General features: G+C 42.9%; 1 protein-coding gene across 1 annotated transcript in view; it reads right to left on the bottom strand.

Moving 5' to 3' along the window:
* The window catches only part of PPP1CB (protein phosphatase 1 catalytic subunit beta), a 44,517-nt gene extending 20,097 nt beyond the window's left edge, over nucleotides 1-24,420 (bottom strand). Inside the window, exons 1-2 of the mRNA XM_066618664.1 lie at nucleotides 24,075-24,420; nucleotides 686-817 (exon numbers count right to left, since the gene is read on the bottom strand). Coding sequence (XP_066474761.1) covers nucleotides 686-817; nucleotides 24,075-24,126 — 184 coding nt within the window. The 5' untranslated portion in view covers nucleotides 24,127-24,420. The remainder of the gene's footprint in view (nucleotides 1-685; nucleotides 818-24,074) is intronic.
* Nucleotides 24,421-27,174: the final 2,754 nt, after the last annotated feature.

Below are 27,174 nucleotides of genomic sequence, written 5' to 3'. Positions count from 1 at the left end.
GGATTTTTTTTTAAAGCACCAAACTCAACTTCTGTTGAAACTTGTAAATTTAAAGCTAAAGAAAGCCTAGATGTACTTATTTAAATTTCTCCTATATGTACTGTGTTGTCTTCTACTCCCTCCCCCTAGCCACTGAAAGAGCTGAAGCTCAGTTAGGAGTAACAGAACTCCCTATGCAAATTTTGGAGGCTAGGAAGGATACAGACAGTGATTACAGTGGCATGCTGCTGTACCTCCAAAGCTGCCTAGCAAGCAACTCTAAGACTTCAGATCAAAAGCATGAAGTGATCCATTTTGGATCTTACCAAACATGCATGCACAAGCAGTTTTAATGTAACTGCAGAAAACACAAACTGCAGAAAATGTAAAGCATTTTAGCACTTAAATTTGAAATTGCTTTAATGGAATGAATTTTAAACTTGAGATTAATTTATAATACATACTAGATGCAATCAACTTTCTTTGGGCAATACGCTCTGAATTTACATAACACTATTGGCAAGAATGTCTGGAATATAAACCAGTCAATGTAGTAAAGGAGTACAAAATTACAGCAGCTTAATAGTTTTCTGGGATGAGTAAACAGGACATATTTTTAAATTAAGAGATTAAGCTGGGTAAATTTGTTACATAAGTTATAAGGTCTTCTTCACTGGTAGATACTGTTGGGACAATAGTTACATACCACAGATCTTCAGTGGTGCCTCTAGTTCCAGGAGAATGGGCTGGCTAAGAAAGATTTCTCGTGATTTTATGCACAAGCCCCGAACTTCTGCTTCTGTCATCTGTACGATCTTCCCAGGGCGACATCCTCGTACTGAAAGATAATTAGCACTTATAAATTCTATGAAAAAATGTTATGGAAAATACAAGGTAACTATGTTTCGTATAGTAGTCTTAAAGGTAAAGGTCCGTCCCCTGCCGTCCCCCCAGGGTTAAGCCTAGTTGTGTCTGACTCTAGGGACGGTTCTCCATTTCTAAGCAGAAGAGCCACCATTTGTCCATAGACAGTTTCCATGGTCATGTGGCAGAAGATGAGACAAGCAAAGGGAGCTCATCCCCATTGCATGGATTCGAGTTGCCAACCATGCAGTCAAGAGACTCGTCAGCTCAGTGGTTTAACCTGCCATGCCACTGCGTCCCACGTAGTCTTACTTAAGCATTTATAAAGCATCTAATAAAATGTAAGTATAAGGTTAGATATAAATTAATTACCCAAACACAATTTTTGTTATGCGTTTATGCAATAAATTGAACAAAAAAAAATGCAGGCATGCCCCCGTATTTGCTGGGGTTCCGTTTTGGAACCCCCTGCAGATAGATGAATCCGTAGATACAGGGAATGTCCCCCACACACACTGGAGGGTCTTCTGAACTCAGCAGAGGCCACATGTTTTCACCCATGGCCTCTGCCAGGCTCCCAATGATGGAAAATAGCAGAAACACACTACTTCCAGTTTCTCTGTGAAAACTGGAAGTGACTTTTTAATGACTTATAAGCCCTCTGGGGCTTCTCCAGGCTTCCCTATGCCTTATAAGGTATTAAAAATGTCACTTCTAGTTTTCAGAGAAACCAGAAGTAGTTTTCGTTTTCTGCCATTCTGAGCTCGGCAGAGGCCACGGGTGGAAGTGCGTGTTATCTGCTGGGATCAGAAGACCCTCGGGGGGGGGGTGTCTTTTGAGCCTCACAGATAACACAGCTCCCCTCACTTCTGGAGGGTGAGGGTGAAGTACGGGGGGATCCTCCTGCATCTGTGGGTAAGTGAATCCACAGATATGGGATCTGCAGATATGGGGCCCCCTGTGCCACTAGTATCACCAAGGTGAATAGGCAAACAAGTTCTGGGTCTGGCTTCCTCCCTCCTTTATTTCTTATATTCATTCTGTTGCTACCTATACAATATTTCTCCAACTATAATCTCTGCTCCCTAGGCAAGAGCTCTAGTTCATACCCCAGTCAGTTCTCATCTTGACTACTGCAACCTCCTCACTGGTCTTTCGCTGTCTCACTCAGGACCCCATCTCTGTCCAGCATATAAAAAAAGAAACTGGTCTATGATTGGAAATGTATATTTGGCCCTTAATATCATGATTTGCTGAGTCTAATACCGCTCTGTAAAAACTGAAGGCAGATTTCAGTTTCCTTCCAGAGCACCGAGTGCATTTTGATAGAGGAATATCTATCTTTCCTCTAATAAACAAGTGATACAGATTTCTGCATTGTTTCTTCTAGATAATGCTGACATTGGACAGTTTGAACAGAAAACTGTTTTGAAGCACTGATAAAAACTTCGTTTATAATAGTTTTGATGGTCTCCACTTCTAGTTTCCCCCCCCTCCCGTTTTTACAACTGGCAAAAACTGCATTTAGGTATCTTTGGCTTCAGCAACTTGCAACTCCATTCCAATACAGATGTGCCCCTTATCGGTGGATTCAATATCCATGGTTCACAAATCCATCCCCCATCACAAATTTCTTAGCTTTGTCTCACTTCAGTCTTCCAGTGTCTGTCTCACTGTGTACAAACATTTGACAGGAAGCACTTACAGCAGTGGTTCCCAAACTTTTTTGATTGGCGGCTCCCTTGACCTACTAGGCCATTGACCACAGCTCCCCATTAGGATGACATTCAAAACATTGGGTTGTTTGCGAGGATTTAGCAGCTCCCCTGGCTGGTTTCCACAGCTCCCCAAGGAGCCACAGTTCGGTTTGGGAATCACTGGCTTATAGGAAGGGTTAGAAGACTGAAACTAACACAACCCTGTGTCATGCTTGTATTTAAGGGTTGTGTTAGAGATGTGAAGGCCCGGAAAAAAAATCAGAAAAATTTGGGAAAAAACAGATTTTTTCTGTTTTTTTCCTGAAGGCCTCTTTGTTTTTCCCCCCAAAAAATTGGGAAAAGAAAAAAAAATTGATGATGGAATGTTTTATTTTAACATGATGAACAAAATATTTTAAGACAAGCTGTTCAAATATTTTCCAAATCATTTCTAAAAAATATGTATGTTATCAGATTATTCTAATTTCTGTTTACTGAGGACAGGCAAGTCCTAGGTTAAAAACTGAACTCTCCAATGCAAGAACAAGATGCATTTCTTCCTTTAGGAGGTGCTGCTATTGTCACAAGAAAAGAAAAAGGTTTCAGTTTTGTTTTTGTATGTGGGTGGGTATGTTTGGTTCTGTTCTGTCTTCAACAACAGTATTTATATACTGCTTTTCAACAAAAGTTCACAAAGCAGTTTACAGAAAAAATCAAATAACTAATGGCTCTTCACTAGGCCTCAAAGCACTGAAAATACAGAGCAACAAAGAGAACCTGAAAGTATATACTTAATTTAAAAAGGTAAGAATTTACATTTATCTGATTCCAGAAAACTGAATCATTTAGCTACATTAGTTTATCTTTATAACCTTTGTATAAATAATTTAATTACTACTAATCTGGTTCTTTAGTTCCCCCACCTACAACCATAGATTAGTGTCTTCTTGCAAACTAGCCATTAAATTATTTGTCTTTCCAACTCCCCTCAGGAAAATGGTGAGACAAACTTCTTGCCTATGGAGGCATTTTTCACATTTTTCACAAGTTCTTCTGAGAAGAAAAATGTGATTTGCAAATATGCATTTCCAAATGCCACCAGGATGACAAAACACATTCTTGTTACAAATGTCCTGTAGATAGTAAAAAATCCTTCATGGATCTAAGTGAAGAGGACCACAATGATGAAAATGCACATAGTTTTTCTCATAGTTCATAGTTCAAGAAGTCTTCTTTCTACTCCATCTGTAACATCGGCAGCAACACAAAGTGTTGTCCCATCAGCAGCATCTTCAAGCAAACAGATACTGAAGACAGCTGCATCCAAAATTTATTCAATAACTTCATTTGTAGACAAGATGATACCTGAAGACCAGGAGAAAATTGATCAAGCTCTTGCAAGAGCAAAACATTCTTCTGGAACACCATTTTCAATTACTGAAAATACACACTGGCAGGAAACTTTGAAATTACTAAGACCATCATACTATTTGCCCAGCAGACATTCTTTGAGCAAGCCTATTTTGGAGTTGGAATATAAACGTGTAATGGAATCTGTGCAGGGGAAAATTAATGAAGCACTGTGTCTTGCACTACTTACAGATGGATGGGCAAACGTGAGAGAAGGAATTATAAATTTTGTTATAACACCCCAACCAGTTTTTTTTACAAAAGCATTGAAACAGGAGAGAACAGACATACTGCAGAGTATATCAGCTGTAAAATATGTGAAGACCTACAGACAATTGAGAGTGGTAAAGTATTTGCTTTGCCAGCAATATGACAGCAGCATGGGAGATCATATTGGCTAAGTATCCACATATTACTGCAATAGGATGTGCATCTCATGGGCTCAACTTGCTTCTTAATGATATTATGAAACTGGACACCCTTCAAATGATCTATAGATGAGCAAAAGAAGTTATAAAACATGTAAAAGATATGCATATTGTAGCTGCAGTTTTCAAGAAGAAGCAAGTAGAAAAAATGAAAAGAATAAAATAGTGACACTGAAGCTCTGTAGTAAAACTTGATGGGCTGGAGTGGTGATCTCCTTTGAAAGTTTGCTTAAAAACAAAGAAGCTCTTCAAGAAACAGTAATAGTTGAACATCTTAAAGTACCCAGGAGTGTAAGAAACACTGTTCTTGATCAGCTGTCTTCTGGGTTCAACTGCAAAATTCCCTGAAGATTCTAAAGCCAATTGCTGCATCTGAATCAGATAGTGCACTTTGTCAGAAGTTCCTTATCTAATGACCAAGATAAAAACAACTGTTTTTGAAAACCTCAGTATATCTCCACTTACACCTATAGAAGAAAGTAAAGTGAAATATTTTATTTTAAAAAGGGAAGAATTTTGTTGCCATCCAATTCATGCTGCTGCAAATCTGCTGGATCCAAGATTCAAAGGTATATGATAGCACTGTTACTGCATTTGACTGGATTACAAAACAAGCATCACATTTAGGACTTGATGTTGAGAAGGGACTTTCAACATATGAACATCTTCAGGGATTTGGTCCAGGAATGCAATCTGGGATTCTGTCAAACATATTGCTCCTGCAACATGGTGGCAAGGTCTTTGCACAACACAGCCTCTGACTCCTCTTGCTTCTCACCTTCTTCAGATTCCTCCATCTTGTGCAGCATGAAAGAATCTGGTCTATGCTTGGAAACACACTAAATCAAGAAATAAACGGACATGTGAAAGGGTAGAGAAGCTTGTTTCAATCCAGGCAAACCTTCAGTTTTTAGAAGTCCATAATAACTGTGATAATGACAGACTAGCTGCAGAAGCAGAGACTGAAACTGATACTGATAATTACAACTCAGAAAATGATTCTGATTAAATTTCATGTCCATTCAATTGAAACTTAGTCCCTTCTATACACATCCTCTATATCTTCAATTCTTTTTATGAGAATGGGTTTTTCAATTTTTATTTAATACCGTGGCAAGGAAATATGAATAATTGTTACTTCTGGATTTTTAAAAATTGTTTTGTGGAGGTTTTTTGTCTGTTCCACATAAACTAGTAAACAGTTCAGGAGATTGTTGCTCCATTTGTTACAATTACAAATAATTATTATTTTAAAAGTAAATTCTGTTTGTAATAATTGTTTGGATAAACTATATTTTTAATATGCTAGTTGTGATAATTTTATGTCAAGTCAAATTGTCCGTAGTCATATTTTATGTTCCTAAAGTAACAGAATGACTTTCAATCTGAAAAAGAAAAAAAGTGCTAATGTAGCACTGTTTTTAATTTTTCCAAAAATTTCCATTTTTATTCAAAAAACCCAGAAAAAAACTGGGGTTTTTTCCTAGCTTCAAAATTTCCAAAAATCATTTTGAATATTCCACTTCAGGAAGCTGTTCTGTAATCAGAGGCTCAATAAACCTCACATTTCTGTCGCCTGCTTAGGACTATGGAAATGGAACACATACGCAAGTACTCTCTGAAAGGCTGAAAATATGAGTTTCTACAGAAGCGGTGTCCTACTGATACTTTTAGAGATCTTAGCTGTATTGCTAAAACCCATTTGTTTGCTGGGATACAGTTCCACAATACTACAGCCAAGTGCTTGCCTTAAGACATAAAATTACACTTTTAAGTGACTTCTGGATTTAACATCACAGCATGTTAAACGTGGGCTATTAAGATCCGCTACATTACAAAAATCCTTTATCAGTGGCTCATTGATTTAATATAATTCCTAGCTACTGTGAACTATTTGCTTACCTTATTACATAATTATAATCATATTCTCCAGATGTTAATTATCAAAAGTTAAACATATAACCAAAGTTAGAACATTGCAGATGCTTTAAATACACAACAAGGCTGAGATAACAGCCTATGTTGAATTTTTACTAATGTCAACAACTTTTAAAAGTCACCAGTGCAATTACTTTTCCATGATATGGGAATTTTATCCCCCATTTAGCTACAAACAACCCAAACTTGCTCTTTAAAGGTATGCTTCCTAAATCAGTATTTTGGAGAATGGATGAAGAAAACCAGGCACTGTGATTGAAGAAAAACTGTATAATAGCATGACAATAACTAGCAGGAAAGCAAGCTCAGCAAATTCATAACTAGCTATAAAGTACATGTCCTTAAGGCTTGACAGTTCCATGACTCAGGAATTTCTAAAATTCTGGCACACAACATGCTCCTTCCAAAAAGCAAGTCAGTCCCTTAAGACTTTGTTAGGTATTTCCCATGGAAAGGCAAATAGAGAATGCAAAATTAGATCCCCAAACCACCACCACCCCACAATGTAAAATATTTTCCATAGCCAACAATGGCTATGCTTCATACAACATGTCCTATTACATACATCCATTAGGCCCTGATGCAACTGCTTGGACACCAGACCACAGGTTTTGGTGTTGTGAAGGCACGTTTGAAAAAAGGCAGGAAGGGCAGTTTGGTTTTGAATTTACTTCCCTAAGGGCTATCTAAAAGGGGAGAAGTTAAGCAGTTCTGAAGACTACATAAGAGCCAATACTTAGCCAATCTGTTCAGAAACTGGAGTCAGCAGAGAGCTAAATCATTGAGCTGTATCACTGCTTGACTGCAGTACTGAACAAACTGAGAGAAATAATGCTACCAAAGTTGAACTTGTAGGTAAGCTCCATTTCTTTTGAGAAACTGCATTATTCCATTCATTCCTGCCTAAAGTTCTAGCACTGCCAGGTTACTAGAGAATGTGCTATACTGAGGGACTTCCCAGAAGGGAAGAGCCCCTATTTCCTCAATGCCTCAAAGAGAGTCTCTGGTAAGCTAGAAACTGGTGGCAGCAGCAGAACAATCAGACAGGTCAGCATCCCAGTCAAGAACTTTGAGTCCACCTCCATGGGGTTGGGCTACTACACCTTTTCTGACACTGTGCAACAGTCGGTGCTTTCTAGGCAGATATCTCAGCTAGACAAATCCTGTCCTTAAGGCCACCTGCAGTGTGAAGGTAGCACATGTTACTAGGATATTTCTGTTATATTGGAATTGTTCCTCAACCAAAAAGCCTGGGTCTCAAAAGATCTGCAACTTAACAGGCTAGTAATTTTGAATATCAAAACCAAAACTGAACCCTATACTGAACAGAGGGTGACTGAACCTTGCCACCAGGGAGAAAGTCTTGTTTCACAAATAAGTCTCTGACAATAGATTCCACAATTTATGGGATGAATTCCTTGACTGCTAACTGTAAGTGAACTGCCAGTTAACAGATCAGTGAAAGTGTGGGGTGGTGGCGGGGTACTTCTCCTCCCTCTTATCTTTTAATAGGTCAAAGGCAAGTTGTTGGCTATTTAGTTCTTTTTATCTGAGAATTTGAAATCTACGAATTGCTTATCCAGGAGAGGCAGAACTGTGACCTAAGTCTTGTTATCTGCACCTCTGTTATTGTTATCCACCATGCAGAGATCTTCCAGAAGAGCAGGGATCTTTGGAATGGCACCTGTGACCAGTGTGGATCCCTTTAAAATGGCCAGATCATTTTAAAGGGTCTCCACTGGTTGTAGGTGCCATTCTGAAGGTCCCTCCAGCCTCTGGAAGGTCTCTGCAGCATTCAGAGATATTTTAGCACTTCCTGTTGCACTCTGCTGGATTATTCTGATAGCAGAGAAGGTAACCCTTCCTAGGGTACCCATTGATCCCATAGGGTCCATGGTTTGTTATCTGCAAATTCACTATCTGTTAATTTCCAGGAATCTAACCCTAACAGACAATGAGAAGTGACTGTATATGCTATAATCTCCAGTATTAGGGATCAGTTGGAGAGGAGCTACGGTTCCTACAGCTAAGAGTAGCAGGAAAAGATGTGAATGATTGTACTCAAGTTTTTCAATGTATTAACAGAACATTTTGAAAATGAATATATCCTGAAAGATATAAGGCAGGGGGAGGAAAGCTAATGTCCAATGGCGTGACGTCAAAAAAGCTCAAAAATTCTTATTATGATCAATCAGACGAAATGTTTTTTAAAGTCATTTTTAAAACCAACATTGTTATACAGCCAATTGACACAGCTGCTAATCTCTTAGATCCAAAGTAGCAACATTAGTGATTGTACTATTACAACAGCTGAATGAATTACTGAACAAGCAACATTTAGGACTTGACAATGAAAGTCCATCCAAGGACCACAGAATACAGAATACCAATTCACCAAACCTGGGAGCCTGCCAAGCATATTACTCTCAATAAGGTGGCAAGGCTTTTGTACAATACAATCAGATCCATCTGTTTTTCACCTGATACAGTTAGTTCCTGCTAACTGGGCAGAGGCACTTTTTCAAGTGGTATGCCTCTTATATTTAAGAGGAGAGAGAGAGTAACTATCCCTTTTCACCCCAGTACAATGTCTAATTCTAATGGCTGTTTGCTGGCATTCTACTGCCTTCTTTCTATATTGTGAGCCCTTTTGGGACAGGGAACCACTTCGCTCAGTGGTTCCAAAACCTTTTAACACCAGGATCCACTTTTTAAAAACCCTCTTATCAGAACCCACCTAGCTTTACAAGACTTAAAAATTTTTTTGCTTTACCAGCTGCTCAATCCCCTGTTTTTAATCCTTTTTACTATGTGGGGGTCCACCTTATGGTTGAGCTCCATGTTCTTCAGACTGGGACCATGCTGGTGGCCTTGCGTTCCCCTTCACCCACCCTTTGATAAGAGCTGAGGCATGTTCACTTACACACAAAAAATGTGCATGTGTGGTTCAGTTTCACTTTCCATAGGGCTCAATAAATTTTCCTCCTCAGTTATCGGTTTCATGAACCACCAACAATCAGGTCACTGGTGGGTGGCAACTCAGTTTGGGAAACACTGGTTTAGCTCTTTGATTTTCTCTGCAAACCCTGATTTTTTTTTTTTTTGGTTGAGAAATGGTTTATACTCTAATGCAGAAGGTAGAAAATTGTTTGAAATACATGCACAAATTAAAAACAAATGTAGATGTGCACCCCTTAGCGACCTACTGGTTTACGCTGGGATCGCATAAACAATGACAACATGTAGTCACATGGTCATCGGGAGCACACACCCCAACCTTCCGAACGTGAGGGGAGGCAAGATGCGATATCCCTCAGTCTGAGCCTCGCAGAGACAGAGCTCAGATGTGCGCTGCCTCTGGGAGGCTCAGACAGAACCATCTGGAGGGGAGCTGAATATCCCCTTCCCTGTGGAGGATTCAGATTGCGTCGAGCGCTGCTTGCTGTGAAGGGGTGCAGGGGCTTGGCTGGACTTACCAGAGCCTCTTGCAGCCTCCCAGCCTCTGCAGGGCCTCCCAAAGCGCACTGTCTTTGAAAATACTGATCGCGACCCACTTCTCGTTTCGTGATCACAAACTGTGGGTTGCAATTGATATTTTCAAAGTCTGTGCGCTTCAGAGGGATCTGTAGAGGCTGCCAACAGGCTCCCTGCACCCTGGGAGGCTGCAAGAGGCTCTGGTAAGTCCAACCAAGCACCAGAGCCCTTCACAGTGACGCGATCCTGGCAATAGTGTTGCTGCCTCCCCCTCCCCCGCAAGGATTTACTGCAGGGCTCAAACTCCCTTGGAGTTTGAGAACCGCTGACATAAGTGATTGATACATGAACCAATTACTGCCAACCTTGGCAAACATCACCAGTACCAGGGTATCAAATACTTGATTGAAACTTTACTCAAACAACTACTTCATTGGACAAACCATGGAAAAAATGGTTAATAACTGAACTGGAACACAATATACAAAACTAATGCTGGATTAACATGTAAAGGAAATGCTAACAATTACTGAAATGCTATATGAACAAAGTTGAAGAAATCCTGCAGTACTTAAAGGTTTTTATTAAAGACAGTCCAAGGATAAAGGCACAAGACTGCATGAAGGGCTAAGACACCCTGCAAGGTAAGCAAATTGTACAAGATGAAGAGCTTCCCAAAGCAGTAGCAGAATTGTAGTAGCATTGAGAGGAAGAGTACTTTAAGAACTTGTCCAACAGAGGTGTGTCTCCTATGTTTTTCAAGTTGAAACTGACAAAGAGATGTTTCAGAGTCAAAAAGCCATAAGAACAAAATAATGTTTTGAGAAGAGAGCTGCACCCATTTATAAAATTATAGCTATGTTAATTTTACTGAACGAAAATCAAAATAATCACTCCCCTAGTATCCAATTCTTCATTTTATAAACTGCATGAGTAAAAACTTTAAATATTCAGGGATAGAACAATTAGGTAAGCTTACTCTAAGTTAGTGATTTAAGGACCAGGACCCACTTTGTAGAATGAGAATGTCAGAACCCACCAGAAGCTATGTCATGTCCAGAAGTGATATCATCGAGCAGGAAAATTTTAACAATTCTAGATTGCAATCCTACCCACACTTACCCAGGAGTAAGTTCCATTTGCTATCATTGTTAAAAGCATAGACACAGTAGCCTGTTAGAAGTACAGATCTGTAACATTGCCCCAAATGCAGTCACATACCATGGTAGGATAAAGTCTGATATATTAAAAATAAAATATTGAAATGAATGGGGACACACCTGCAACTGGCTCACAACCCACCTAGTGGTTACCAACTCAGTTTGAGAAACACTGTTTTAAGTAGTTTAGATGCAGTTCTTCCCATAACAAAGTGTCCAGAAGAAAGCTTATGAAGCAAGCAAAAATCACTGTTACTTCAGAAATGAACTGATTTGTGGAAGTTCAGTTTCTCTGATACAATACAGGATACTGCTTTGTTTAGCCTGAAGAGGCACTGACTCAAAATAAACTGAATCCAGATAATTCACAATCTCCCACAGTAATTTATTCCACTGCCAAGCCACCTTTATTATCAAGAATTTCTTTCTGATGCCCAACCAGATTTCTTGTTTTGCCATTTGTACCCATTTGATCTAGTTCTACTCTCAGAAATCACTGAGAATAAATTTGTCCCTTCTTTTGTATAAGAGCTCTTCAGGCATTTCAAAAACACTATCATATCCCCTCTCAGTCTTATAAGCTAAAGGTTATAAGCTACATACATATCAAGTTCCCTCAGCTCCATCACGCTTTTGTGAACCCACTCGTTTGGCTGCATCTTTCCTAAAGTGAGGTGCCCTGAATTGGGCACAGTGCGAGGCCTGATCAATATGGTGTGAAAAGGAACCATTACTTCTCATGACTTGAAAGTTTCAGTTCTAATGCAGGCTAAAACTGTGTTTGCACTAAATCACACTGCTGACTCATGTGCATCTTGTGGTCCACTGCAACTCTAAAATTGCTCTCACATGTTGTGTTGCCAAAGCCAGGTATTTCCCTCCGATATCTTGATCTTTGGCTACTTTTGCCTAAGTGCAGGATCTTGCATTTGTCCCTATTGAATTTCATCTTGTTTGTTTCAGCACAGTATTCCATTCTGTCAAGGTTTTACAGAATGCTTCTACTGTATTTGCCAATGCTCCCAGCTTCGTGTCATCCACAAATTTGTATTGTATTGCTGCATCCAAGCTATTGATGAAGATGTTAAAGAGAACCTAGCCCAAGAAAGAGCTGTGGGGAATGCCACTCAAAACCATCCTCTAGGTCAGCGCTTCTCAAACTTCCTGGGAGTTTTACTCCTGGGGTTAGTCTTTGCAGGAAGGGAAAGATGGGTGTGGAAGGAGCATGGAGGGGGGGTTGCTTTTAATTACAGGTGGCTGCAGGAGGTGCAGGGAGCCTCGCACAGCTCGAACACTGAAAAAACAGGGTGCAAAGCACTTCCTCATCGAAGCGCTTTGCGCCCGCTTTTTTCAATGTTCTAAGCATCAGGGAGCCCTGCAGAAGGCTGTGCAGGGCTCCCCACACTTCCTGCAACTTCCTGCAGCCACCTGTAAGTAAAAGCACTCCTTCCACCCCCATTAGTAACACAACTGCCCTTGCCCCTCCCCCACTCCTTAAAGGGACAGGGGACCCTTTACATCTAGGGTTCCCAACCTATGGTTTGCAGCGCCCTCCCAGGTGGTCCTCGACCTCTCTGGTGAAAAAAAGAAAAAAATGCCCTTCCAGCAAGAAAAAAAGCCTCTACAGTGCCAGCAGCCAATCAGAGCAGCTCAGAGCCAATCAGAGCATAGCCTTTCTCCATCTCCTGTCTCCCCCCTCCAACTCCCTTCCCTCCTTGTCTGTGAGTTCCCAGACAAGCGAAAAAGTGAAGCGCAGGAACCTTGTAAGGTGCACACGTTTCTGCAGCCTCCTGGCTCAGCTGCATGCAGAGGAGAGGTGCCCTGCCCTGACTCCAGCCTGCTGCCTCCATTCCTTGACCCTGTGCCTTGAGGTAAGCCCTCGCAGCCTGGTTTTTCAGGAGTCAAAACAGGACTGCAGCCAGCCTGGGAAGTCTCTTGGGTGGGACCGACGCCAGGGGAGGAGGAGGTAGGGGGGCCTGAGGAGGAGAGGAATGGGAGTAATAAGGAGGAGGAAGAACAGGCTCCCAAAGACATCACTGGCTGGCTGGCTGGAGGGGGGTTTCCCTGGGAGTGGGTTACGCTGGATGTGATTTCCCTGGGAGTCCGGACTGCAGCTGGCCAGGGAACACAGAGGAAGGGAGTTGGGGGCAGTGTGGCAACAGGAGAGGGGAGAAACAGTATGCTCAAACCCCAGCCCTGGTACCCCCTCCCCAGTTGGCAGGATTGGGCCCCCTGGATGTGCTCTTCTAATGCCCATGGGTGGAGCAAGTGATCCAGGCAACCAGGTTTTGGCACCCCTTTTGGAGAGGGAAACAGGTAGCACCTTTGCTGTCTTACTGCAAGCTGCCTACCTGGGGAGAAGCAATCCCAGAAGTTGCAGAACAGGCACCACTGTAGCCAAGTACAGCAGGTGCCACCCCTGACTCTTCCTCCTCAGAGAGCAGCAGCTTTGTCCATGGGGAGCCCTCCCCCACCCCACACTTGGTCAGTTCCCTATCTCCTCAGATTGCAATCCTATGCATGCTTACCCTGGAGTAAGCACCATTGACTATAATGGAACTTACTTCTGAGTAGACATGCCTAGACTGGGGTTGTTAGTCACACTATGGCTGTAATGAACTTCTCCAGAAATTTCTCCAATCCCCTTTTAAAGGCATCTAGTCTAGACACCATCATCACATCCTGGGGCAAGGAGTTCCACAGACTAATGGCAGAGTAGGCAGCTGTTGTTTTGTGGCTGCAGCCTACCTACAGACTTGCTCACACTCTCTTGGCTCCAACCAAAGTAGTCCACAACTAAAGCATGACAGCAATTAGAACAGGAAGTGAAGAGAGGCTTCTTTCCCCCTAAAGACCTTGCAGTGCACACCAAAAGGACTTTTCTTCCTGAGACATGAAGCAGTCATTCCGAGATGTCTCTCTGAGCTGGTGCTTCTCCTTCAGGACCCACCTGCCTAAATTGTGTTGAACACTTTCTTAAGGACTCTGGACTCACAAGTGGAGGGAAGCAGGGCCAGGGCTGTGTAACAAAAGGAACTGTGGAGGGATGTATGTGCTTTTTGTTGGTTCATTTAAATACCTTGCATGACTCGTCTATAATCCCACTGTCCTTTCCTCTCCCTTTTTGAGGTTTTTTCCACACTTAAAAGAGGCAAGGGCTGTGCGTAATGTGGTCTGGTGTGGGGGAAAGGAGACTGGATTACATTGGGTGGGTGTGAAAACCTCTGAGTTGGGGGGGGGATTATTATGTGTTCCATGTATTCCATGAAAACCCAAGACTTTCACAGCTAGTGAAGCAAATGCAAGCACAACCATCACATTATTAAATAATCTTCTTATGTATTACAAATTTAATTGTATTTTTTGTGTGCAAGGGTGGGGGGTTGCATGTGGTCTCCACTGTCTCAAAATTTTGCCTTAATGGTCCCTGAGCTCCTAAAGGTTGGGAACCACTGCTTTACATGAACTAGTGGGTTTCAACCCACCAGTCTAAAAACCACTGCTCTGGGTTGAAGCAATTTAAACAATTGACAAGCACCTTTTGTGTATGGTTATCTACCATACAAGTTGCAGCCCTCTTGTTTTTGTATTGATGCCCTTCCCCCTCTGCTAAAGCCCAAGTCACAAACAGGACAAGAATACATTTTGTGAATACTACCTATCCAAAGATATAACCAGAAGGTGAATTCATTGGCATATTCAGATGAAGGATTAAATGAAAGCAATACAGTGCAGATGAATATAAACTACATCCTCCCTCTGCCTCAAATTAGCCAGGAATAAATGTGTACAGGTATTGGTGATGGGGTGAAAGAAGTCTTTCCAAGAAGCACTGCCAGGTAAATGAAACTGCCAGGGTAATAAATCAAATTAAAGCACACTCTTCTCCCTCCCTACCTTCCAGCAACTGTAGATGAGAGACCTACAGTGAACAGACATGAAAGTGCCCAAAGGAACAGAAAGAAAGTTTTTATGCACATACTTCTCAAAACAGCGATTTATAGTAACACCTGAACCTCAAAAAGATATGCAAGAGCACTACTACAGAGTAACTGTGATAGTTGTCCAAGACAGCCACCTATGTTTTGAGGTAAAAGGTTATAAGCTACATGCAACTACTTAATGTTCAAATGTCTGTAGCTATTTGAACAGTAAACTTTCATATTGTCACTGTGTATTTTAACTTATATTTAGAAAACAAAACTTCTTAAAAGATTAGGCATTTTTAAAATGGTGTAAAATTAAAATGGCAATCTAACTAATAATTCTAAAATGTACTAATTTTATGAATCAATGCATGTCAAGAAACAGCGAGTTTTCCATGGAAGAAGCAGCAGCAGAAAACATTACTGGTAACCACATGTGTGAACTCCTATAATGCAACATGCATCAACAGCTATTCAATAATTGAGGGCATAGACAGTATACCATATCAAGTGCAATGTAACTGGAAAATAAGTGATCCCTTTAAAAAAAAATCTTAAAATACCCTTTAAAATACCTTAGGCCTGTGTGTCAAACATAAAGGCCCACAGGTCAGATATAGCCAATGGAAGCTCCTTATCTAGCCCACATAATACTTGGGCTCTACCAGTACCACCAACAGCTGCCCTCAGTAGCTGAGCTGTGCTGAGAGGCCTGAAAGGGTAGCCAGTTTGATAACTGGGCTCCCGCATATCTTGAAAATATGATCAAGATTTGTTATTTTCTCTTCTATCATTTACAGCCAATGAGTTCCTATGCAATAAAAAGGGCTTACTGACATCACTTCCTGCTTTTAAGACATCACTTCTGGACCTCAGCAGGCATTCATTACACTACTAAAACAGGTTTTACACTCCTGCCTTGAGCAGTCCTATTCACACTCAGCATTACAGGTGGGGCCTGCATATCTATGGATTACTCATCTGTGAATCTGGCTCAGCGCGGTTCACCCCCGGACTAACATGGAGCCAGACTTGGCCCTACCTGAGCACTCTAGGGACTCTCCTGGCCCTTAGAATGCCTTATTTGACATAAAAATGACACTTTTTTTTGCCCAAAAGGTCATTCTGAAGCCCACAGAAGCAGCGGATGCACGCTGCCTCTGCAGGCTTCAGAAAGCCCTCAAGAGGTGATAGGAACACAGCTTTGGTCACCTGCAGAGGGCTCGGGTGGGGCGATCACAGATTTAATTATCTGTAAAATTTGGCATCCAAGAATGGATCCCCCACAGCCCCACTTGTATTTTATGTAAAGAAACTTAAAACCAGCGCAACCATTTCCTGGGTAAGATAAAAGATTGCAGCTTTATACTATGGAAAACCTTGGGATGTGGAATAGCCCAACTGCTTGAAAAAACAACTCCCTGCTCTGAATTCTAGCTAACGATGCATAAAAACCAATGTCTCTTTTTTAATGAAATACAATCTCAATTTCACTAAGGGTGCAATCCTAAGTGCTGGAATCCACTTTCCAGCACCAACATAAGGACAATGAAGCTCTGAGGTAAGGGAACAAACATTCCCTTACTTTGAGGAGGCCTCCATGAGTGCCACCCCACTGCAGGATGCAGCACATGCCTCATTGGCACAGTCATGCCAGATCTGGAAAGTTGGTTAGGATTTGGGCCTAAGTCAATTGAAGCGTTATACCTACATCACTTACCATATTTATTATGGGTTCCTATTTAACCCAGGGACTAACAAGTCAAAGAGACTAGACCTAGATAGAATAGTGATCCTCACACATTTAGCACCAGCACCCACTTTTTAGAATGAGAATCTGTCAGGACCCACCAGAAGTGATGTCATGACCAGGGGTGACATCATCAAGCAGGAAAAACTTAATAATCCTAGGCTGCAATCCTACCCAGAATTAAGTCCCATTTACTATCATTGTTAAAAGTACAGGTCTGTAACATTTCCCCAAACACAGTCACATACCATGGTAGCATCAAGTCTAATATATTAAAAATAAAATATTGAAATGAATGGAGACCTACCTGAAATTGGGTCGTGGTCCACCTAGTGGGTTCTGACCCACAATTTGAGAAACACTGAGTTAGAAGACGCTATCCTGTATTTGTTGTTCAACTGTGTCCCAACGGACCACAGCACACCAGACCCTCTTGTCTACCACTAACTTCTGGAGTTTATCCTGCATAATACCACGATAATCTATGGAGCCTCTAGTCTATCCAATTACCTGAGCTCTAGATTTGTCTGGCTATCAAACTATGAGTATTTCCAGTGACTAAACAGGAGAATGGTGATACTTTCAATCCCTTATCCTATGCACAATCACTTAGCAACCATTTACTTTATTTCCTTCTTCATACTGAGGCCTTTTATATCGTTTACATAAAATTAAGCAGAAAGTAATCAAGTTCTCTTTTCCTCCCAACTGATCTAAAAGGCAGAGGGAATGAGATGGTAACAATCCTTTTCTAGTGCCAACTGGTTTAAGTGTGTGCAGGAGTGCAACTCCAGCCTTTAAAGGAATTTTGTTTAATATCCCTGTGCTTGTACAAAGCCAGCCAAACACAAGTGTCCCTGGTATTTGAGCAAATATAAATCTATAGTTCATTAGGATTGCCCGATCAAATACTTTAAGTCAGTGGTTCTCAAACATTTTACACTGGGACCCAATTTTTAAGACAATCACCAGAAGAGATGTCATGGCCAGAAGTAACATCATCAAGCAGGAAAATTTTTAATACCCCCTATGACAAAATCAGATCTAAGTAAACAAATTTTTAAAAGTTTAAAAATTAAATTAAAGAACCCTCCTAACCCTAAAGCAGTGGCTGATCTCTTTAAAACAAATTCACCAAACATTCCAAAGGCTGAAATCCTATCCATACTTACCTGGCAGTAACCCCCAGTGATTATCATTGCTTGAAGCATATACTTTGTAAATGTACAGATGTGCCCCCTTATCCGCAGGGGCTCCATACTGGAACACCCCACGGATAGCTGAAACTGTGGATATAGGCAAATGCTTCTCCCTGTGATCCCAGGGAGCCCAACCCACCCAGAGGCATGGGGAGCTCTGTTCCCCTCGCCTCTTGAGGGGCATCTGAGCTCAGCAGAAGCTGAGGACATCTGCCCCCAGCCCCTGCAGAGCTCAAACCGAGCTCTGTAAGTAAAAAATACTACTTCCAGTTTCACAGAGAAACCGGAAGTGACATTTTTAATGCCTTATAATGCGGAACTCCCCTTGCATTCAGAGGGCGTGCATGCCTGGGGGGGCCAGACCCAATCCACAGATAAGTGAATCCGCGGATGTGGGGTCCCGCTGTACAGATTTGTAATATTTTCCCAAATGCAGTCACACTGGTAGCATCAAGTTTAATATATTGAAAATAAAATACACCTCAAAATGAATTGGGACTCACCCAAAATTGGTTCATAGCCCACCTAGCGGGTCCCAACCCAGTTTGAGAAACACTGCTTTTAGTATGCCCCAACGTTTTATAAAAGCTGTGTTCAGGAAATATGCATTTCAAGATAGGAAACCTGATTTAAACTGGCCTTCAAGCCATCCAACCCGATTAAGTTTTGTTAATTTGTTCCAACCTGCCAGAGTTTTGTTCTATGGTTCCGGGTCTTCTTCTTACATATATGCGCATCCCTAGGCCACACTTCACTCCCACTTAGCACACTGCTTTTTAAAAAAAAATTGTTGTGATAAATGGTTGGATATAGCCAGTTTACTATATTAAGCCACACTTAACCTTATAATACTTCTAAGTTACCACATTTTGGCAAATTCAGAATGGAAAAATATCTGCAATTGTGAAATGAAAAATACTGAATCTCTGCCTGTCCCCATAACTTGAGCTCAGCACACAGAAGTCCTACTCGAACGTAGGGACTGCTGTGAGTTGTTGAAGGAGCAGGGGTGGCCCCAACAATACCACAGCAATCACAGTGCAGCTGAGACCCAGGGACATCCCCATGTATCTGGGGGTGTTGTGCAGCCTCCTGGAGGCTTGCAGTCACCTCCACAACCTTCCATGCGACTGCAATGAGCTCTGTTCTGCTCTTGGAGTTCACTTCCGGTTTGCGCGATCACAAACCACAGGAGGTTGCATAATACCCCCAGGTGTGTGGGGATGTCCCTGAGTCCTCACAGCACTGCAATTGCTGCAGCGCAGTTTGGAACCCATTCCAGGGCCACTCCCTTTAAGGGGAAATGGCCCAGTTTTTGTTTCCAATGGTGGGTCATGGCCCACACTTTGGGAACCACTGACCTAAAGCAATGGTTCCCAAACTGTGGGTCAGGACACCTGGTTGCAACTTGGTTTTTGGTTTGTCGCAAAACTGACAAGCTGATAGCTGACAATGTGTTGAGCCCTATACAAACTGAAACAAGCAGCATGTGCGTATTTACTCATCAGTAGGCAAATGTACCTGTGTCCACTTCAAAGGGTAGACTGAGGGGAACATAACGTCACTAGAATGGTTCCAATTCGATGAATGCAGGGCCCAACAAACTCCTGAGAAGTTTCCCCTCCAAGATAAGGAAAATGTATTACGCCCTATGGAAAGCGGAACTGAGCCACATGTGTGCATTTACTTATGCGCAGGCAAACTTGCCTTGGCGTTTATCAAAGGCCAGGCTAAAGCGAACACAAGGCCACCAGAATGGACACAATCCAAACAGAGGCCTGTAAAGTGAAACTTTTTTAGTCTTGTAAAACTAGATGAGATCCAATAGTACGTCATTTTAAAAGGTGAGTCCTAGTGCTAAAATGTTGGGTAACTGCTGACCTAAAGATAGGGTGGGGGGGCATGGTGGCTCAGAAAGCTGCATTGTAGAGCAGGGGAAGAATCCCTTGTGCAGTATAAAGTTGTTTACAACCAAATACTTTCTATGTACCACAAAGTATACAAAGAAATTTCTGTATGGTTACAAAAATAAAGACAACTAAGGACTGCAGAATCTGAAATATTACACAGCACCACAATTAATTCCTCCAGACAGCATATTAACAGAATAATTACATTCTTGTTTTTAGTACAGTGAACCTTCAATGTATTGGATCTTAATTTTAGAGATTTCAGAAACGGACTTTTCTGTTTTATTAAAATTGCATCACGCCAATAGAACTCCTTGTAATCTTTAAGACTTTTATATAGGCTGAAATCCAGCATTTTTGTTTTTGCCTTTATATTTCTGCCAATCACATTCTTCAAACATAAAATGCAGGTATTTCTGTACCTTTTTATTAAGAACAAACATTACAGTTCTGCTTGCAGAGAACACAGTCTATGAAGTGCATTCTGGTAAGGAGATACTGGACCAATACAATATAACATTTTAAAGCTTTCACAAAGCTTATTATTGCAGGATAGCAAATAAAAGTTGTTTAAGAGCAGAGTTTGGTTTGATCAAGAGCAATGCATATTTTTAGTCACTTCAGGCAACAACAAATTGTTGTCAACAATAACGCTTGAGTAAGAGAAGTCAATGGCTTCAATAGCAGGTAAAGTTACAAAACATGAAAGGAAGTCTAATTCACCTCAAGAAATAATCACATGGATGACTAGGCTAGCATCTAAACAAGTATACAGTAGCTGTTTCAATTCAAAATGGTTACTTCCCAAAAAAACTCACACACAGAAGATGTGGTGTAGAGCGGGTACTGAAGAGCCAATGTTACCCAGTGCTCAACATTACATTATTTTATTGTAAAACAACAGACTGAGTGATCCAGAACTGTAGTCATGCAACTGAAATTATAAGCATAGGTTTTCATTACTAAACTAAAAGTCATTCTTCTGGACTTTTTACTGGAAAGCTGGAAGACAATCATAAGAACAGTCCTGCTGGATCAGATTAAAGTCCATCGGATCCCTCCTGGGAAATGCAGGATATCCATCCGATCCCTCCTGGGAAAGAGGAGGCAACTGCTATTAATCCCCAAACAACTGCTACTGAGTAGCATAGGGCTTCTGAACCCTATAGGGCTATGCTATAGTAGCATAGGGCTTCTGAGGATCCATATAGTTATGGCTAACAGCCAGGAACAGAACTAGCCTCTGTGAATGTGTCTAATTCCCTTTTAAGAGTAATTTAAGCCAGTGGCCATTACCACATCTTTTGTGAGTAAGTTCTATAAATTAATTATGTGTTATGTAAAAATGCTTTGTCCTGAATACCAGTCAATTTACTGGGTAACCCTAGTTCTAGCTTTATGAAAGAACCTCCACTTTACCAACAACATTCAAAAGGCCACAAATCCTTCTAATGAGTCTACTAGTTTTTTCTTTTTTCCTAATCTAAAAAGCAACAAACATTTAAGCTTTTCATCATAGGGAAGGTGCTCCAATTCCTAATCTTATGTGTCACTCTTTTCTACATTTTTTCTGTTGTTCAAAATCCTTTTGGAGAGGGGGTGCTCCAGAACAGTGCACTCATAACACAGGCTTTGCAAAAACTGAAAAGCCAACTTCCTGCTGAAAAACAGAGAACATTCTTACTTGAAGTCCACCTAACTGCTTTCTTAAACAGCAACATGAATTCAGCTGCTGTCATCTGCCTTGATTATATAAAGAGAATCCTTAAAGCTAAAAAACTTTCAGTATGCAAGTTGCTCCCCAATATATAGTTTATCAGCAGGAAATTTATTTATTTATTAGATTTGTTAGTTGCCTTTCTCCCTGAAGGACACCCAAGGCAGCTAACAATCAAGTTAAAATACAAGGCAACAGATAAACATTAAAAATACAAAACACTTAAAAACAATTAAAACAAGAAATGTGAAAAGTAAACAATATAGATCAAGGAAAGTAATCTGTTTTGAGAAGAAATAATTACTAATGAAAACAAACTTGGAATAGCAGTATCTGTTACAGACAATATGTCTTTGCTTCAGTAATCTCCAGTTATGAGTTGACAACTCACAAATAAACTCAAATGTTGCAGTTTCAGTACAGCCACACCTCAATTCTTTTGAAGTGTAAGAGTGAAAAATATGTTGGAATCAATCCAGAAAAATTGAAGTGTTACAAATTGTGGCCTGCCTGCTGCTAAATTCACAAGGGTAAATCTTAGTGTTGAGCAGATGTTTCACTCAACAGACAGAGAGGTACTGGCTTGCCTGTTAGCAACCCACTAAATAGCTGTGATGGGTTTCTGACCAGAGCCTCTTATAATGCCAATAAATACAACATGGCTGATGCCAAGGAAGGTCAGTCTCAGAATATAGAGATTCTGCCTCCACACAGCAGGCTATTACACTTCCATTGGAGTCAATCCATATGTGGAAATCTCTGCATATGCAGATCACTAGCAGTGCATCAGAGACAAGCATAAGTGACCAGAAATAAGTGCCATTAGTTTCAACTACATTCTCAAATGCACAATTCAGGAAGTTCTGAAGTTTTAATATATTACTGCCTTCCATGCAGGACAAGTGGCCTACAACGATTCTATTAATGCACTCTAATAGTTCCAAACTAGATTAACATCCTACATCAATGCTGAATTTTCTGGGTCCTCAACTCTGCTATACTAGCAATGTAAGCACTTAACATAGCCCAACCTACCTTTACTAAAATATATATAAACATATTGTACTATACAAATGCCTTTATTAGTCATTGGTCGCAATAGAATTGTGCTTAATAAACTGTTTTTGTATAGACAAAAAATCACTACAGCTGGAAACCTATGCACTTTCTAGGGAGTAAGCCCCACTGAACACAATGGAACTTACTTCTGAGTAGGAATACTTAGCACTGACTTGTTAAAGTATTTTACCAATCGAAAAAACAACTAAGTCTTATAAAGAGACTTTTTGGAAGCAACAGAAATCATTAATAAGTACAATTCTGAGGCAGGGAAGGGGGAATGGGTAAGACACAGAAGGATAGAGGGTTTGTAAGTAAATGGCAAGTGGAAAAGATATCTGGATTTCTTTAATACAGTATGTTTCAGTGGAGGCAAAAAACCAAAAAATTAGTTGGAAAAGCCATCATTGTGTAAATGCAGTAAAGCACCAAATATGAGTTAACTGACTAAGTGATCACACTATGGTTAACCACCAAGTAAAAAGGTAGGATAAAAGACAAAAAGTCCAATAAACCAATAAATTCCAAATGTTACCAATCATAAGCCAAACATTATACTGTAGAGTCCAGGGCCCCCTTCAGAAAGGGGTGTGGGGGGGAGGGACTACAGATTTTGATGGGAGGGCCATGCGTGCCTGTGTGTGGAGAGATGGGGAAAAAGGAATCTCCTAATTCTACATACGTTTTTCTACCTCACTAATCCTTGTAGTAGAGAGTAAGAAGTGGTGGTGAAGAGCAAAGAAGGCTACAGGAAATCTAGTGGGAGGAGGGTTCTTTCTGCATATATTGAAACATTACACGCATACACGTTTCCTTAAGCAAGGGGGAGAGGAAGAGCCACAACTTAGCCAAAAAGTACCCCCAAGATTTCCATCGCATCTTTCACAACATCAGGGAAAAGGAAAACACACACTCACAAGTAACGCATAGGCGAGTTTCCTTCCGAGGACATTACACAGTCATGTGGGTCCTGCTGAAAAGGGGTGGGTGGGTGTGAAAAGGGGTGAGTCCCCTGATGCCATAAGGACTCGCACACTAAAACCCACACCCAGACACCCGAAGTCACAGCAGATTTGGAGCCCAATCCTCTGCATGTCTACTCTGAAGTAAATCCCATTATGCTCAATGGGGCTTACTTCCAGGTAAGTGTGGATAGGATTGCAGCCTGAGAGCCCCATCCTCTGCATGTCTACTCAGAAGTAAATCCCATAATGCTCAATGGGGTTTACTTCCAGGTAAGTGTGGATAAGATTGCAGCCTAAGAGCCCCATACTCTGCATACTCATTTACTCAGAAGTAAATCCCATTCCGGCCAACGGGGCTTATTCCCAGGTAAGTGTGGCAGGACTGCAGCCCTGTTCAGGCGCTGGCAAGGACGCGGCGCCCGTGCCCTTCTCCCCCTCGCAGTACTCCAGTTCCCTTCGCTGGAGCCACAGGCACCGCCTCGCCTCCAGGGCCGGCAGCGGGAGCACGACGCCTCCCGCCCCGCTTCAGAGAAGCCCCGAGCTCTCAGGCACACGCTCCCCCCCGCCCAGCCCAGCCCGCGCGCGGCCACGGACTGACCCTCCAGCAGCCGAGTGATGAGACTGTCCACATTCAGCTCCCCGTCCGCCATTTTGTGTCGGTCCCGGGTGGGGACGGAGACGGCGCTTCACCGAGGGCGAGGCGGCGGCGGCGCTCCGAAGCGACAGCTCCCCCCGTGAGGATCCTCCCGCCGGCGGCTGCGGCTCGCCCGGCCCCCGCAAGCGCCCGGCCCAGTCGAGGAGCCTTTCTGTCCTCCCGCCCTCCCTTTCCGGCTCCGCCGAGTGAGAGGGAAGACCCGAAGCCTTCTCCCGCCGCCGCCGCCTCAGGCCTCGCCGCGCATGCGCCGTGCGAGTCTTTCCACAACTCTTCCTCCCGCCGCTGCTGCTCTACTTTCGACGCCCGCGCGGGAGGCTCGGGGATGGGCGCGCGCTCAGAAGCGGCTTCCCCACTGCGCATGTGCGCGGCGCTCCAGCCTCAAACGCTCGCGCGCGGCGCGCACGCGCTTCGATCGCTTTGCTTCCCCTCCCCCTCCCCCTCCAGCCGTTGCGTATACTGGAAACGTAGACGAGGCCCAGGGCCTGAGCTCAGACCTCAGCAGGCGCTTTCAGGGGGGCTCCTCTAGGCAGAGAACGGCTGTTCCAGGCTCCCTTTCCCCTCGCATGAGAGGCAGGGCCTGAGGCTGCAACCCTGTCCTCGCTGACCTGGGAATAAGCCCCATTGACTATAATGGGACCTACTTCTGAGTAGACACGCATAGTATTGGGCTTTAGGGCTACAATCCTATCCACACTTTCCTGGGAGTAAGCCCCATTGACTATAATAAGACTTACTTCTGAGTAGACATGCACAGGCTTGGGCTCAGATGCCCAGAGACAGATGCCCCCTTGTTTAATCATACATGGACCTTCACCCACAGTATGGCTGCCTCCTGAGAGGAATTTGAAGCTGCAACTCTCTCCACGCTTTCCTGGGAGTAAGCCCCATTGTACACAATAGGACATACTTCTGAGTAGACATGCTTAGGATTGTGCCCTTATTCGCCTGACCAGTTGTCAGAAAGGGGAAAGAGGCAGGGGAGTGAATGTATGTGCTGAGTTTAAACTACCTTCATGCTCATGAGATAAAAAGGATAGCACCAATCAGCAGGAATGCACTTTGAATAGTCTTAGAGCACAATCCTAGTCTTGTCTACTCAGAAGTCAGTCTGAAGCTTACTTCCAGAAAAGTGTGCATAGGATTGCAGCCTAAGGGCCCAATCCTATCCAACTTTCCAGCCCCAGTGCAGCTGCAATGCAGCCCCTAGCAGAGGGAACAAATGTTCCCTTACCTTGTGGAGGCCTCCACAACTACCCTCCCCGCCCCCCACAGGATGCAACGCAAACCCCATTGGCAGGGCTACACCAGGGCTGGAAAGTTGAATAGCATTTGGCCCTAAGGCCACAAACCTATTCCTACTTTCCTGGGAGTAAGCCCCACTGACTATAATAGGACTTACTCAGGGTGACCAGACATCCTTTTTTTCCAGGACACGTCCTCTTTTTTAGCCTCAAGTCCTGGAAAAGAACTTAAATGTCATCATTTTAAAAATGCCTTATGGGACCCATGGGGTCACAGGAAGCAACAGCAGGGCACCTCAGCACTGGCAGCCTGGCCCACATGGCCTCAGTAGGGTTGTGGGGGAAGGGTGTTGCATCACCTGGATCTTTCTCCCCATCAGCTGGGACTCTTACAGCCCCAGGGCTCATCCTATCCAATTTTCCAGTACCCATGCAACCAGGCCAGTCAGGCATGTGCTGCACCCTGTGGTGAGGAGGCTATCACAGAGGGCTCCTCAAGATAAGGGAACATTTGTTCCCTTACTCCCAGCTGCATTGCAACTGCACCAGTGCTGGAAAGTTGGATAAGATTGGGCCCCCAGTCAGCTTTGACTCATAGACTAGCCAGTATCTGTCCCAGCCAGTTCTCCCTCCATCCCTTTATGCCCCCTTAGCCTCCACCCTGCCTCCCTGGGAGGGTTATAACATTGGACACCTAAGCCCTCCCTCTTCTCTGCCTTTCTCTCCTACTTTGTCTGCCAACTGGGTTGCAGGGGCTGCTGTTGGCACTATCACCCCTGGAGTGGGCTGAGCTTGTGGGCAGTGCTCCCCCTGCAGACTGGCAGGCAAGGAGGCAATAGTGAGCCCCAAATCTTCAGGTAGTCTGCTGGAAGCCTGCCCAACTGGTCAGGGCCTTGCTTGGCTCCCCATGGCTCTGGCACCTGGCTTGGGACTGGGCTGGATCTGCTGCTGTGCAACCTAGCTGGCTGTAAAGTGGCCTCCCCCAAGCCACTGTAAAGGCTGCCTGAGTCAGCCCAGGCCTGCACACCTGCTGCTCTACCCCCTCCAAAGCTCAGAGGGGTAGGGTCACAGTCAGCACCCAGCTGCAGCCTATGTCTGGCAGGCTGTGCTGACTCAGCTGTGACTCACCAGAGCTTGCTCCCAGGAGTCCATAGGCTGGTCCCCTTTGACCTAGCTGCTGCTCTCCCAGCAGCTGTGAGAGTCTGCCTGTGGCAGCACCATGGCTCCATTTCCCCTGCAGGCTACAAGGGCTAAGGCAGGCTCTTTACCCCTTGTTGCTGCTGCTATCCTGCCTGGGGGCTGGCTCCCAGGTGGCCCCATGCTCAGGTAAATCAGGGGAGCCCTGACACCATACTTTAATGTCTTCAAATAAATGAACAATCTACAGTACTTAATTATTAGAGCAGTGGTTTCACAAATTTAGTACTGGGACCCACTTTTAAGATTGCAAATCTTAAAATCACCAGAATCACCAGAAATGATATCATGACCAGAAGTGACATCATCAAGCAGGATAATTTTTTTAGGCTGCAATCCTATCCACATTTACTAAGGAGTAAGTCCCATTGACTATCATTGTCAAAAGAATATACATGATAGCTTGTTAAAAGTAAAGGTCTGTAACATTTCTCCAAATGCAATCACATACCATGGTATTATCAAGTCTAATATATTAAAAATAAAATATTGTAATGACTGGGACCTAACTGAAATTAGTTCGTGAGCCACCTAGTGGGTCCTGACCCACAGTTTGAGAAACGTTTTGCTAGAGCATATAAGCTCAGAACCTCTGGGTTCTGAGA

The sequence above is a fragment of the Tiliqua scincoides genome, chromosome 1 (genome assembly GCF_035046505.1).
Source record: "Tiliqua scincoides isolate rTilSci1 chromosome 1, rTilSci1.hap2, whole genome shotgun sequence".
Taxonomy (NCBI): Eukaryota; Metazoa; Chordata; class Lepidosauria; order Squamata; family Scincidae; genus Tiliqua; species Tiliqua scincoides.
Note: the sequence above shows the minus strand (reverse complement) of the source record. Positions and strands in the feature narration are given on the sequence as shown.